Source organism: Phalacrocorax aristotelis, chromosome 14 (assembly GCF_949628215.1).
Source record: "Phalacrocorax aristotelis chromosome 14, bGulAri2.1, whole genome shotgun sequence".
Lineage (NCBI taxonomy): Eukaryota > Metazoa > Chordata > Aves > Suliformes > Phalacrocoracidae > Phalacrocorax > Phalacrocorax aristotelis.
The window spans coordinates 9572937-9589163 of NC_134289.1; the positions used below are offsets into that span (position 1 = coordinate 9572937).

The following is a 16227-nucleotide window of genomic DNA, read 5'->3' on the forward strand; positions in this document are numbered from 1 at the left end:
GGGCACAGTCACCGCAGTGCCATTATCTCCTGCCCGTTAAAGCTCTTCCTCGTCTCACTTCTTTCAGCCATTGGTTCCTCCCCATTTTCAGTCGTGTACACAAGACACAGAAAAGAGCTGATCAGGTTTTCTTGAAAGCTTTCCCCTTAACCTAAACCTGCTGTTTATCAAAGCATTTATATATGTAATATATAAGTCATATATATAATATATATATAATATATATTATATATATAACAAAACACAGAAGGTTAAATAAAAAGAGCCACACAGTGCAGCAAACGTATAAAAACACAATTCAGTAATCCTGTGCTTAAACTTAGAAACTGTGTAGAAGTCTAAATCTTTGTTAGAAGGAAAAATTTCTCTTTTTTTTTCTGTTTATCGTTTGTGGGATTTTAGTTATAGTTCATGTTTAAAACATTTGTTACTGCTATGCTAATACCAGCTGTTAAATTCTCTGAGTGAATTGCCATCTTGACTATAAAGTAGGGTTCTGGGGAAAGGAGAGATCTGAGCATGGTGAATTTTTCTAGCAAGAAACAGATAGCTTTTTTGCTCTTAAAAAAAAAAAAGAACATTAAGGGAATAAGTGTTGAAATCCAGAGAAAAATAAGTACGGCCCTCAGTCCCAGTAACTGGTCTTCTTTGGCACTTGAGAACGATCACAAGTAGTTTGCCTTTTTATTCATATAGAACAAAATTTACAAAGTCATTTCATACATTTTTGTGTGTTTTTTTTTTGTTTTGTTTTGTTTTGTTTTTTACTGACTTCGAAAATTGGGAATATTCAAAATACACTTTTACCCCACTTCATTCTTTCATTATTTACAGGTATATACAAGAAAAATGTAAGAGTTTGTTTTGTTTTGATATTTTTTTTTTTTTGTTTCTTTTAAATTTTGTATTAAAAAGCTCTGCTGGTTGTTTTACTGTTTGTTTTCATCATATGGATGTTCCGTGCGAGGGCTCCATTGCTTCTGGAATGACTCCCCCTGGCACAGACTGAAATGACATCGGGATCGGGGTTTTCACGGGACTCTGACGAAATAGTCCTCCATTTGGCGACCTGTGTTTACACTGTATGGAGGGCATGGTGGCTGAGCTGCTCAGGGGCAGCGGCAGGTTGCTGCCGGAGGCAGCTGTGAGTGTTCTGCTGGCACCATGAGTTGTCTGTTCTGGTAAAAAGGTGGTGACAGAAAGTTGCGTGTTCTGGTATTCGCGTACAGGCTCCAGGGTCTGAGTTGGCTGCATGCCACCAATCTCCAAGGCTGAGATTTCAATGGATGCTGGAGAGATCTGCTTGTGGGCTATGTCTTCGTCAATTAAACTGTTCATGCGTCTATGGACCTGCTCCAAGTTCACTTCTTTGTCCTAGTGAGGAAGAAACCAGAACAATCAGCCAAACACAATCTCCGATCCCTTCCGCCCCTCCCTCCACTTCCTCCGTGTGACAGGAGTATCTGTTCGCTCATCACATCGCTTCAATTTCATCTGTGCCGATGCAAAATCTCAAGGTCTGCCCAACATCTCCAGCTGAGGAACACATGCTGAAGAAAACACCAGCTCAATCTCAGCCTGCAAAAGCCCCTGATGTCAACACCGTCTTCCTCAGAGGCAAACCAATGGCTCTGGTTCAGCTAACAAGAGCAAGCACCAGGGACCAGCACATCCTGCGAGCCCTTAGCTTAGTTTTAATAAGGCCAGAAAAAAAAGCATATGGCAGGCAAACAAGCAAGCTGGAACTCCAAATTCCAGCAAGCAGAAAGCCCTGCGTCACGTATGTGGCACAGACTATTGACCTACTGGAAGAGCACTAAGAGAAACCTGCTCTGTGAGCCCTGAGGAAGGGACCACTCATTTGTGCTTTGACCAGCTGTGGGGCCAACCATAAACTGTCATCTTGACACATCATCTGATAAAAGTTTATGTCTGTGGTCAGGCCTTGAGAAAGCCACGCTGGTCTTCAGAAAATGCGTCACCATCTTCTGAGAATGCCTTGGCTGAGGGTCCTGGGGTGGTCCCTTTAAGGGACTTTCAGCACTACTTGTTCAACATGTTTTAGCTTCCCTGAGGAAATACGGCCAAATAAATTGTCTTTAAAACCTGAAGCAGCAAAGAGCTATGATGGGCTGTTAATCACCTCAGCACGGCATTCAGGACGCTCAAATTGGAAAGCAACAAAACTGGCAGGGTAAAGTCAATCGCCTGGGATGCTGAATGACTGAATTTTAATACCTACCATTGTACTGCCAATAAAAAGGTATTATATTATATCATTTGTCTATATTTCATAAAGCACAGCTGTGATCTGCAGTTGTAGTTATTTGGTGCAAGTGTAACATACAGCAGACTAGCAGCAAAGCATTTATAAAAGCCCAACAATCCTGGAACTAAGGAATTTCCCTGGTCTGGCAGAAACCTGTAATTACTCTGGGAAACCAGCAAAATCCCAGCTTAGGAAATAGGACTACCTGAAACTTTTGTGTTCCAGTAATCCCTGATCACCCACAAATCAATGTGTGCTTAGATGTTGATTAAACCAAGGTACAGCAGCCTTACAGATGCTTTGATTCATGAAAGAACAAAAAAAAGGGTTCTGGGAACAGAGAAGTATAAGGTGCCACTGCCACCTGCTCCTCATGATCTTTTGCCACTGGCGTTCAGGTGGAGCACAGAGAATTACAATATTATTCCAGCGGTATCCACTGTTAAGCCACTTTGCCTTCACCTGTAAATTGACAATCAAGTCAACTCCAAAGCCCCAGATCCCAGTCAATGTCAACTACAGATTTGATTCTAACCTTGTGATTTAACACTACTTCTGTGCTACTCAAGAACCATTGGATTTGTTGATATCTGCATGGATTTGGAAATGAATTAGTGTCACGTGGTGATGAACCCAAACCTGTGCCCTTAGCTTAGGCTAAATCCCTATTGATTTCAACGGGAGCACAACTGTTCAACAGTTACAGGGCTGAGCTGCACGTTGCACCTCCTTTGCTAATCAGTGGAAGATGAATTCCTGCTTCATTTACATCACAAATCCACCAAACTCCCAGTGAAGCTCCCAGGAACCCTAAGGATATCATCTTCCTCACCAGAGAAACAAACTATTTTAAAATATATTTTAAATATATTTATTTATATATATTTATAGATATTTATTTATATTTATATTTACTTATATTTATTTAACTATATTTTCAAAAAATACTGCTTTTTCAGCCAAATCCACTGATCAGATCATTTTGAGTTAGAGAAAATCAGTGGACAATGAATAAAAAATAAACTTTTGTGGCAGAAAGGGACCACACAACACTTGATCAGATAACCACTGCAGCTGCTTTAAGTCTTTCTTGCCAACAGCTGTACCTGACCTGTTAGGCTCTTCATTCAATGTTAGATACTACCCCAAGCTGTCAATAGCACAGAGGCCTTCTCATAAGCTCTGTAGCAAGACAGATTAAGGGTCTGTGGTATAAAGGCCAGAGGATTACATGGATGTAATTAATAATTTTATTTATTTCTATTTCTTGAAGTAAAATTGCGGACTGGGGGCTAGTGTGAGAATTGTTCATAGATTACCCTCCGCTGGAAGTAAGGGCTCGACCTCCATGGGCAGGTTCCTTTTGCACAGCCGCCTGGCCGTGTACTGCTGCGTTTTCCTCAGCTCTCTGCCAACGATGCTAAGTTCTGCTTATCTGCCAAGTCCAGCTACCACCACGTATGATGGTATCTGTGTCTAAGGAAGCTAACTCCCAAAGCCTGTTACATAATGCTGCTTTGGGTACCTTGTACTATTTCTTTTCTCAGAAATGCTGTTAGCTTTGATTTAGACTCCTAGGCTGGCACTGCAGTTATCTGGGACTCATATTCTTGCTAAGCCCCTACTACAAAATAAGAAAAAAAGTAGTGAACTCAGGTTAGAGCTGAGCAAATAGTAGAACAAATTTCCCTAAATAAGACTCCGGAGAACTGCTTATGACTCATTTGCATTTTTCTGAGCTTTTGCCAAATACTACTGCTTTCTTCAGATCATTTCAAGTGAAAATACACGTTAACATTCTATTTGTATTTTTTGATTGCAAGCACATCCTCAGTGCGTTCCATCCTGCTTTGTGACTGGGATAACTAGCCAAGCCAGAGGGAAAGGTAGAGTTTCAATATTTGCAACATGAAGTATTAACCGTTTGCAGAGGAAAAATACATTTGTGAATGAAGCGTGCCCTTCACTTGGAGCATCTGTGCATAAAAGGTCATAACATTCAAAGGACGAATTAACCCTGGGTATATATTTAGCTTAGCTCCTTTAAGATGTAAACATGAAGAGCCCCAGATGGGATGCTCTTGAAAGACATCTCCTGGTCCAGCCAGAGGAGTTATTAAGGACCATGTTGTGTGGGACGTTTCCCTCCGCCGGCCTAACGGGACTGCCCTCTTTTCTTCTGCTATGCATAGTCCAGCCCTGGGACAGCATTCCTCAGAAACTGGTGGATTTGCAGGGGCTTATGTCTCACGAGATAAACTTACGTTTCACTGTGCTAAAGTTTTCATTATCAAGAAAAAGAAAAACATCATTCCTGCACACAGACATCACATTTTTTCTACTACAGAATAGTTTATGAAGTAAGTAGAGAAGTAAATTATTGGGATTATTTTTTTTAAGAGATTGGGGTGGGGATTTCTTTTGCTTACTTCTACATCTCTTTTCAGCGTTAAGGCCAATTTTCCAGCCTTATTAAGATTAGAGAAAACTTTTTAAAGGTTTTCAAGAGCCCAGAAGTTCACATTATTCCTTCTTTTTGTTGTTAAAATAAAATGTTTGTAAAGGTTAAAGAAAACAACCCTGTCTCTGAAATATAACAAAAACATATTTTTAAAGGTTCTTCCTTTTTCCTTTGTCTTATTAGATGAAAAGCAGCTAAATAACTAAATGTCAAGCTTTGTGTGAAACTATCTTAACGCTGAATGAATGATTTTTCAAATGGTTAAAAAAAAAACAAAGGTAAAAATTAGAAACCCACGAAAAGGTTAGTTTGTTGTTACAAACTAGAAGACTGCCTTGAATCCCAGGATTTCCAGAACTGAAGGTTTTGGGATAGCTTTCTTTGACAAGCCAAGCTTTCAGAATTTGTAAATTCTGTAAACCTCATCTTTCTTTACCTTTATTGTTCTCCTGGAAAATTCAGTAACACAGCATATATTACTGAAAAGCAACAAGGTAAATAGGAAAAAGTTTAAATGGTAATAAAGCCAGAAAAACATATCTTAAAAGTTATGATGTTTTTCTCCCTTGTTAGCTCAGTGTTCTCCTTTATTTTCAGTTCTATGATTCTCCCTAAATGAGCCTTTTGTTATAATTTTTAAGCACTTAGGTTGCATTTTTTTCATTTCCTGAGGCTTTGTCACTGTAATTGTGAAATGGCAATGTAGAATTGCAAAAGATTTTCAAGCTTCCTGATGCTGAAACTGTTCTCTATTTTTCTATTTCTGTATGACAAAATTAATGAGTTAAAAATTAATAAATTACTCTAAATTAATAAATTGAGTCTTGGAGCTACGGAGCGGCAGAGGCACCAGACCTGGCAGCTGGACAGAAAAAACAGAAGACAGAGTGGAGGCTGCTGTGCCAGTTTTCCAGCACAGAGACCTCCCTTACCCGAAGGACAACCCCTCGGGGGAAGCCTTACTGCTTCCCTTCGCAATGGTTTCTGGTTTCACCTCCACTTAGGACTTTTCTGGAGCCGAATGAACGAGCTCCAAACTTGATACTTCAATGTCTGTGACAGACACATTACAGAATCGCAGAATCACAGGTTGGAAGGGACCTCAGGGATCATCTAGTTACCAAAGGTCTCTTCTCTTTCTTTTTTATACTTAATATGCAAACCTTAGTTAATATTTTAAATATGTCGTGTCTCAGATGTTTCATGCCGAGTCAACTTCACTTTTCATATATAGCTACATTGGATAAACATATATGCTTGTGTTGCCAGAAGGAGATCGAATATTTTTCCTGTGCTACCTTCATAATTCTATTTTCAATATTAATGTTGTACTCCAAATAGATCAGTTGAAGAAATTAATCAGTGAAAGGAAGAAAAAATGTCATGTGTAAGGAAAATGAATTATAAACACAAGCTTATCCTCCTCAAGCTTAAGGGAAACAGCTAATCAAAACGTTGCTTCTGGTCAGGAAAGTACCTTATTCATAAATACCAGTTTAAATGCCATTCTTCCCCAATGAGTTTGAGCTCCGGGAGGGTGAATGAAGGGCATGTTTCTGATACGTCCCAAGCGCTTGATCATGAGCGACAGGTTCAATGGCCTATGACTGACTGCGGGAGGACACCGTGGCAACCGCTGGCGTGGATTTGAAGGGTGCTCACCAGAATTGCCTGGGAACGACTAACCCCGCACCACAGCACCTGCAAGAAACTCCTTTCAGGACTAACCAAGTTTGGCCTTATCCTGCAGAGAGAGTTTATGGCAAGATATAAATTCAGACAAGATGATTTACAGAGTAATTAATATTTTTTTCTAGCTTATTTCAGTGACTTTTGACAGTGGACCCTAATAAAAGCATGTGGGCAGTCAGACTGATGGAATATGAAACTACTTGGGAGGCTTGGAGTCAGTTAACATTATCATATTTGAGAAACCTCTCGCTGGGTGTTGGAAAGAAGCTACTGGCTGATGTTTTCAAGCAATTGCCTACTTCACTTTAAACACAACTAATTTAAAGGTAATACTGTCCAACTGTTCAGCTGCCAGGCTTGCAGTGGTTGGGATTTTCCACAGGGAAGATTGTTGAGAAAAATATTTTTATTAAAGACACTAATGTGGCCTCTTGTTCTTACTTGTGATTTCTCTGATCTTATCACAAAGTTCAAAAGAAGCCACTTGAAGAGATAAAAATGTTGCAAGCTGATGAAGCAGTTTCAGTAGGGCCAAAAGGGGTGACAAGTGCTCAAAAAGGAAGCCTGAATATCTGCAGAAATTTGATGCTAAAACTATGCCAAAACTGTGATAAATTACATCTGCATCCCACACATGGAAATAAAACCACACTAGACTAGAGGAGGAGAAGAAAAAGACTAATGGTCCTGACCCTAAATATCAAGCACTAAAAATTCAGAAGCTAAGCCAACGTGGGCAGACAGGCACATACACCAAGGGACTATCATAAATGCATCGATACCTCCCGGTCAGGTGCTGATAACTGTGCCAAGTATTAAAAGCCAGTTAATGTAGTTCTTAATAAGCCTCAGGAGATATGCAGAAAATAATGCCTGAGGTCTTTTAAAGTAATAGTCTTAATCATCACTCATGGTGCATTCCTCTTTTGTTTGTGCGTTTGTGTCTGTCTTGGGTGACAATATGAAGGATTATCTTTCAGTGAGAGAATGAAACCAAGACACAAATGTTAATATTACATTTTCATTCTGTGAAAGAACTATTTAAAAAAAAAAATGCAATTTTGTGATTAGGACAGAGGTTCAAAATCTGAGTCAAGCCCCAGCCTCAGACAGACACTTCCTCTTCTGACCTTGACCAGGTCACATGCCAGTCCCTCTATCGTCCATATAAAATGCCTCTTAACCCATACGCATGCCTTAAAAAATACAATTATCAGTGGTTATGACACACAGATGATGGAAGGCACACATGTACCCAGCTGGGCAGAAAGGAAGTCTCTGAAGCACTTCCATACACAGATAGATTACTGCATAACTGAAAAAAAAAAAAAGCAGAGAAATAAAACCGAAACAGCAAGGTTTCCATACTCAGGTACCCACAGGCTATTCTTTTCTCAGCTCAGAGTCAAAACCCACAGCTCCCCCCGGCTACCAGCTTCTGTCCGTCAGGTTTCAGACATCATGGACTCAAACATTTAGCTTGTTAAGGAGAAATGAAGAAGCAGCAGCTCTGTACATGTATATTTGTTTAAGAATATTTTGAAATTCTACATTCACCCAGGGTCATAATCATTACTTTCAGCTGCAGCTACTGCATATGTAAAGCTGTAATTTTAATTTATTCCAGGAGGCTCTGACAGAGTGGCAAAAACCACACATAATTGGCTTGCTTGAGAAGAAAAAGCAGCGATGATATATGTAATAGACGCGCTGCAAAACAAGGACAACACGGTATGGTGTTATATTAATACAAAAAACCCCTTTTTGATGCGACTCAGTTTGCCACGCTCATTATTCTAGAGATTCTGCAGTCGACAATGCAGTGAAATGCAGGCAGACGTGTAAACAGATGCAGCGGTGATGTACGTTTGCTGTCATTAATTTAACACAGGCAACTGACCTAGTCAAATAGCACTTAATCTTACATAAAATTTGCTGAGTGGTTTCTGAGTGTACTCTGCTAGATGCTGGTTTGACCATAACAGTATCTTATTAGAAATAAGTACAGATGCACCTCAAGAGTCTACTTGAAAATCTACTTTTACAAATAGGCCCAACTCTGCAATCAAGCGTCTGCTCTTACAAGTGGAAACTACACCATGTATTTTAAATTAGCAATTAACTAAGGTATCCTCCATAAAACAGCTGTTAGAGGAATGTGTTGTGACTGATATCAGTTGAGGTCCAGTACACTGTTATCCAATTGAAATGATAAAAGTAATGAAAGAGTTTTGCAATATATTGATTTCATTCAATGGGTAATCATCTTCAAAGAAACAAAAATTCATTGAAAATTATGTACAAGGGGCCACCTTATTCACTAGGAGGTGCTCTCCTTCACCAGAGAGCAGAAATTCCCTTATGAAGAGACAGTAATAGTCTTTTCCCTTCTAAGTGAACCTGGAAAAAGTGAGAAATAACAGAATACTGCAAAGACAATGTTAATGTGATAGAAAATTGTTTCAAATACATTGCCAAAGTTTATTCCCACCTACCCACAGCCAGAAAATATCTACAATTGGTGAAAGTAAGAAGCGATTACCAAAAACCTAGAGACCAATGAAGTTACAGTAAGTTGCTACAGAACTGCTACAAGTAGCAAGGAGCTTCATGGAGCAGTCCGTATCTTCCCATACTCACATTGCTCCCCTTACCCAGGTTGGATTTATCTAACCTGAAATCACATCTAGCCAGGGATCTAATTCTGAAGATGGCTGTGACTATCCTATAGTATGTGCCTTGTCCAGAAATGCACCGGACAATAAGCTCCCCACCGGGCCACTGAAGCTAATGACGAACATCAATTAAAACCAGCTAAACACCCATCTTTGTTTCATTTTTTTTCTCTTCAACTGCATCTGCACGCTATGGCGCTGTGTGAATAAATATGCAGGACACAGAGCCAATGGGACAAGCATCGCACTTTAGGTGACAGCAGGTAGCCCCACAGACTTGCAGTGATCTGCTCCCACATTCATCACAATGCATGAACTAAGTGCAATCAGAGAGACACACTGCCTAGTCCTCACAACCAACAACAGACTCAAACCGGCAAGGTAAGAGGCTGTGATAGCATCCTCATTCGCTGCTCAATAAGAAAGGGGACATTCAGCCTCATGCTGAGGTATTCAAGCCTTAAAATCCTTACCAACCTTGGTTCACAAGCATTAGAAGCTGGTATCTCAGCTACAAAGAAAATGAATGACTGGTTCACATTATATGGATGCTTCCACAGTTTTCATGAGGTTAGAAATAAACAGGATAGTAAGAGAATGCAAAGAAACATTTTCCAACGCAAGCAGCAAAATGCAGTGCTGAAAGAGTGCTGGTTGATGAGCATGCCAATGTCTCTGCAAAGGAACTCTTTTAGGAGAAAGGAGAGCTTGCACATGGAGAAACCTTTACTGTGCACACACTGCATATGTTGTCGTTACAGGCATTTCCAACAACACGAAGGTTGGGTTCAAGGGGAGGTCCAGGGAGATGTAAAGATGAGGAGAAAACTAGCAAGGATTCATCTGTGCAGGCATTTTCAACAACAAACCATTTATCTGTATGTTTATTATAAATTCTCACCAAGCTTCTGAGGCCCAACCTCGCATCGTTGGCCATCTCCAGACAGAAAGGGAAAGGAAGACGTGGGGAGAAAAAAAAGGATCAGGATAGTGAGGCTAGTAATGTAATTAATACTTCACTCTTTTTAGCAAACATATACTTATTACTACTTATACTCTGGTAGCAAATTCTAGCCACTGCAGACAAAGAGGATGTCCCCGAGGAGGGTGGTGTTTTCAGAATTCAACTACATTTAAAATGACCCTGTGAGGTGGCAGATTATTCTTTTACAAAGTAAAGATTAAATTCACAAAGGTTCTGTTCCAAAACTCACTAAAAATTAATGGATTCTTTACATTGCTTTACACAGCTTTTAAATCCTAAATTATTATCTAGTCCATAATGGATGTAATTTTTCACTCTACTGGGCCCAAAGCGAAGCAATGATACCCTTTAACAGTCTGATTTACTCTGTTGGAGCATCAGGCATAACAGATTGCTCTATCATCATCCTTCTTCACCATTCCAGCCTAGTCAAATCCAAATCTCAAAAGTTCCCCCCCTTTTTATTTTCCTATTATGCCAGGAATACAAGAGAGAGTTGACACAGGAGACACAAGGAGTTGCTTCTACAACCTGTTTGATGCCCAGCAATAGTTGTCTTGCAAAGCCTCTCCCCTCAACTCCGACATTGTGAAAGCCTTAGAAAACACTTAATCCTGACTATAAGCCACAAATGTTTTAACTAAAACCTGAATTTTGGAAAGGTTTCTTCACCCCTATTCAGGGTTGTATTTTGGAAACTGCCCAAGCTCCTCTTTCGACACGAGAAAAGACACAGCCAACCAAATCATTAAAATAGTTCAGCATAACAATCTGGCCACCAGTTTCCCAAAAGAGAACTCCTGAATACTGAATGCTTTTGAAGAAACAGTACTTCTTATGTAAGTCTGAGTAGGTCTTTTCTTTATATGCGCTTATAAATGTGGTTCAGAACTTATGGAAAATCATAACCAAACCATCAATTTAAAAAAGAAAAATAAGGTATATATTTTTTCACAATACTAGTACCTTTGATTCTTTAATATTTTGCCAATAGTGAGCACAAGTTATTTCAGGTATTAAAAAAATATTTAAATTCAATCGATAAGTAGATTTATAGATTGCTGGTTAATATTATTGTACAGTAAGTTAAATCTTCAGCAAATCACTTCAATGAACATGTAACTTCCAGTTTATGCTTTATACACGTTGTTTTCAGAGCAACTCAGGTTTGATCCTACACCACTAAAATGAATGAGTTTTGGTGATCAGAATGAGATCAGGATCAAACTCTTATTTAATTTTATGTACATGTTTAAATGCTTGGTTGGATTGAGGTCCAAGTACTTTATAAACCACAAAAATGTAAAAAATGATATTGAGAAAACAGTCACATTTTATGTTTTTTATTTTAAACTTTTACTGATTTTGTTATTACTGAACATTCAACGCCCCCTCAAAAAGTCAACTTTAAAATACTACCGTAGGCTGAGATAAAATATACAAACATTAGCTCCGTAAACATTGTGTGAAGAATCTAAAAGAATCTGACACTTTAAGGCTCCAATTCAGTACAACACATAAGCTCATGCCAAGCACATGAGTTGCCACAGAAGGTCTCTGGGATAGGTGATGTAATGCAACTTAAGCAAATACTTAGATTCATCACCAAACTGGAACTTCAAACAGGTTGTCTCTTTCTGACATCCCTGCATGGCAACATTCATTTTGTAAGCTTATTTCTGTTCATTATTTCCACCACCCCACCCCACCACCTAAGGTTCACACAGAGTAAGTCCAGATTATATCCCTAAGAATCCCATTAGCAGGGTTTTCTCATAAGACTGAGAGAAAAATTAAACCAAGCACAAAAGGCCCTTCCTTGCAGCTAAGGAAATAGGCTGGAACCAAACTTCAGTGTTTCAGTACTTCTTTGGGTAGCAGAAACCTGGGCCCAGTGTCATTAATCATGGTGATGGCACCTCACTTTTAAATCCATTACAGCCTTGACCTAAATCTATGGTGATCAATAGCAAGAGGACTGGTGTCATTGGATTCTCGATGAGCGCACTGTCTGTGACCAGATACTACAGAATATCTGCTCCACTAAGGAACTCTGAGGAGAAAATTTTGTTTCTTTACTCACATAAAAAGCCAACACTGAGTTAGTTAAGATGCCCTTCCAGCTACTATCAGTTTCTGTAGAAGGTAATTTATATATCTTCCTCCTCTTTTAGTTTTTTTTTTTGCTTTAACTGATTCCTCCAGCTTATCCTTCATCATCAAACAACATTAAGCTTTGCATTCTGGGATGACTAATTCCTAACATTGCTCTGCTGATTTAAAAATGCTAGTTAAATGAAGTTTCTCAGCTTATTATATTCAAAGCAAGTTTGAAACTGAATTTCTAGATGGCATTAAAATGCATTATTTTGCCAGTGTTTGCATTATTTATTTTCCCCAAAAAAACTTTATTTATTCTTAGAAAAGTTGAATACAATACAGTGGTACAAACAAATGATCATTTATATGCAACTGAGCAAAACATGTACAAAGATTTCAGACATGTCATAAAAATACAGAAAAAATAATTTAAAGTAAAAACAAGACAAAATATAGAGGACATGCAATGAAGGGAAAATAAAATATCAGTTTGATGATCTCATGTTTCCTTTCACTCTCAAAAGGAACCATCCCAGGGGAAATCAAATTGTCAGATAAAAAGATAACACCACAAAGGAGACAAGGTAAATGAAGTGACAAAGAAAAAGACAAGGAAAGTGGAAATAATGGTAAAAGCATAAGACTCTTTAATAATCAAAAACAACACTGCTGACACCACGCTGAAGGTACAGAAGCCTCGATTGCCATGGAATAATATCTGGTTGGAGAACTGAAGTGAGATGAATGCGGTGCAAACCACAGATCTTAGCAGTGACAAATTTTGACCCATTGGACTCACGTCTGCTAGCTCGTATTCCCATTTCTAAGGTACACCGGGTTTCATAGTCTTGTAATGCCAGAGAAGAGTCCTAGCGAGCAAATTTCATGAGAGCTAAAGCTGGAAATCTGGACTTTTGAGGTAGTCTGGAATTTGCATATCATCAAACAAGGAAACAGGGAAACTTAAGGCAGCTCATACAAGGTTGCTCTTGCCAGAGATACAGGTTTTCTTCCTTTCATCCTGCATACTGCCAAGATATTTGTCATAATTTTTAGAGTAAGTTTGCTACCTGCCACTATCCTACAGAGCTAGAAAGTATTAGAATTTCTGAGATTCAATAACATTTAAAACATTATTATGCTGGAAGTAGCAGGAAACAGGAATGATAGATGCTGTTACCAGTACACAAGTCTGTTCCCACCCTGGGCAGTACTGTCCAGGCAGTCCTTGCTGCCCCCTTTTAATCACTTAAAAATTAGAAGTGAGAACAGAAAAGTGAAAACAGTCTGTTGAGTAAAATGATTTTGTAGAAGCATGAGAAAATTAAGAAGTCATAAACTAAACTGTGAAGACTGTGATTGTTAATGAATTATAAATTCGACACAAGTTATGAGGCAATGACTAGTAGCAACTCGGGAGGTGGGAGACTGTGCTATTCCTTAACCAGTAGAAAACCAAAATTTTCACGTGTTACAAAAGTGCAGCCACACTGGGTACAGCTTCTGAAGCACTCACGTTGCTAGGAGTAGCACAGCTGGTTTGGAGAAAATACATTTCTGATTTATAATAGATATTATCTGAGCTGAGAAAGATCCAAACCAAGGATTTCTTGAGATTATTCTAACTCTGTCTTTCAAGAGCTATATTAACAATAAATGAATGAATATCAACTTTTATGGAAGATGCAACAGAAATCAGTTCTCAACAAAAAAATAATCCAGTACAAGTGACTAATTTTCTTTGATGTGGGGCTGCCTGTTAATTTGTTTTTAGTGAATACATCTTGTGCACGGTGGAAAATACGGCAATTTGACTTTCTTTTCACAAATAATATAATATTAAAATATTATATTTTGCTTCTAAGTTTTCATTGTTTTTGAGTATAGTATGTGGTGGAACTAGGAGTGCTTTCTTAACAGTTCTGAAGAGATCTCAGAAGTAATAATCTTCAAGGGGAATAGTACGTCACAATAAGACATAGCTGATAAAGCACAGAGGATGCTGGGGAGTCCATTGCAGTAAACAGCTACACTTGGTCGTAATGACAGTGAAGATTTGAAAACTGTCTTTCAGTGTGTCAAATGGAATAAAAGATACCAACAACCTAATGATGTGGAGAAGCCCTTGGCAGTTAAATGATCCAAATTATGTTATAGCTTACTGATATAATGAAATAAATGCATAAGACTCACACCAAAAGATATAGAAATCCAGAAAAAAATACTGAAAGCTTGACATTTCTATGGTACCAGGTTTCAATAACTTTATCTGATTGCTCAGTTATTAAAAAGGGACATAGAGTGACTGAACAGAGATTCCAGAATAAATGTTAATAGTAATTTTTTATTTTACAACTCTCCAAATTTCTGAGGCTTATCAGTGTCAAAAGATTAGGTATCAGTATTGCAGGCTGAGTAGCAGCTGTGTAAATTCAAGATTTTAAGACATAGAGATAGATGTATGAGCTGGCTAAATTTCACTGAGGGTATAGAATGGCTGGGTATTAACAATAATTAGGAGAGTATTATTATAAATTCTAGAAAACCTGTCTTGAAAAAGATGACCAAATGTAAATTTCCCTGAATTAGAAAATAATAAGGGCATTTAGACATTACTAGATATCTTTCCAAATCTAAGAGATTACAAACTTGAGCCTTAATAGAAAAATGTGGCATGATGTTGCAGCTATACATTTTTTACTGATGTTGGAGCTAATCTTCTTTGCTAATCTGATTTAATAAGGATTAAATGAAGAATTAAAAGCTAGAACATTTTTATGGCAGAGCTCATTAGAAAAATTTTTACAAATCTACTTCATATAGAATAAAAATATCTTGTTATCAACATCCTGAAAAAGAAAATCAACCCAGCCTTTACTCTTCTAGCAAGAAATTTCACTATTCCTTGCACGATAGAATTGTTAACCAAAGGCAACTTTGTTTTTGGGAAAGTAAAGGAAGTCCACCTTTCCTGGAGGTTTACCTTAATGAGCTGACTTAATAGATAGAAATCATTTTTTTTTTTTAATTTGGGTGGGGCAGATTTTCTTCATATGTGAACAATGTAAAAAATATTCCAATTAGAAGTCTCCATCTGACATAACTCTTCCCATAAAGTCTCTACTAATGTAGATCAGATTCAAGTCCAAGTTATGCTGTCAGGTTTCAAAAGACAGGCTTCCCGTTCCTCCCAGTTACATAGTTAACGCTACATTTTTCACACTCATTGTAATTAAGAGTCATCTTTTATACCACACAGACATCTGAGTCCTTGAACACCTCAGTTTATTGGCTCAGACTAACCTCCACAAAGCCAAAAGAATACGAAGTGGAAGAGGAAAAGACAACAAATTGGCAAATAGCAACACCTTAATGTCAGCTGAAAACATTTCTCCAATGCTAATGAAGTCTGTGCACATTCTCCCAGCCACAGGCTTCACAGACCCTCGACACACAAAATAAGAGTCTCTAAAAAAATCCTTCCTCTCTCTCTCTCCAGCAAGCAGCATGGCTGCCCATTCCTGTCATAAATCTGCCAGAGCAGTCATGCATCCATCTTCCCAACATCTATTTTCTGAGTTGGCAATTGTTGGCACGATACAGCCTACCAAGTGGGTCAAGCCAAAGAGCGAATGTTATACAAGGGCTCCGCAAGATATGACAGCTCCTCATTCAGTCCTGATTCCACTGTAACTTTGTACAGTGGATTTATAAATCTCCTAACAGGGTCAGGGTCACAGAAGCCAAACACTGCCTCCTTGCCCTTTGCCTCATGAGGCGACTCCTGCATGAGGTGACACCAAAATCTAATCTTAGGCTGCAAGAAAATCAGCCCTTTCCATGACCCGACACAAGCTCTGCACTTCACAGACGAAAATGGTTGGGAGACAATCTAGTTCCCACAATTTTTAGGTGGTATCACAATACTCCTGTTTTGCCAAAGCCTTTCCAAAAGCAGAAGGAAATCAGCAGCATGACTTAAGTTTGCAGCTGTTACTGAGCTAACAGCTCGGCTGGAATATCAGATGCAGCTAAGAGGCAGATT

General features: G+C 38.6%; 1 protein-coding gene across 2 annotated transcripts in view; it reads right to left on the minus strand.

Annotated features, from left to right (window-relative positions):
* Window positions 1-236: 236 nt before the first annotated feature.
* Window positions 237-16227, minus strand: part of GRID1 (glutamate ionotropic receptor delta type subunit 1) — a 537290-nt gene continuing 521299 nt past the window's right edge. For both annotated transcript variants that reach the window (XM_075109572.1, XM_075109574.1), the window contains one exon: window positions 237-1374. In XM_075109572.1, coding sequence (XP_074965673.1) covers window positions 946-1374 — 429 coding nt within the window. In that variant the 3' untranslated portion in view covers window positions 237-945. The remainder of the gene's footprint in view (window positions 1375-16227) is intronic.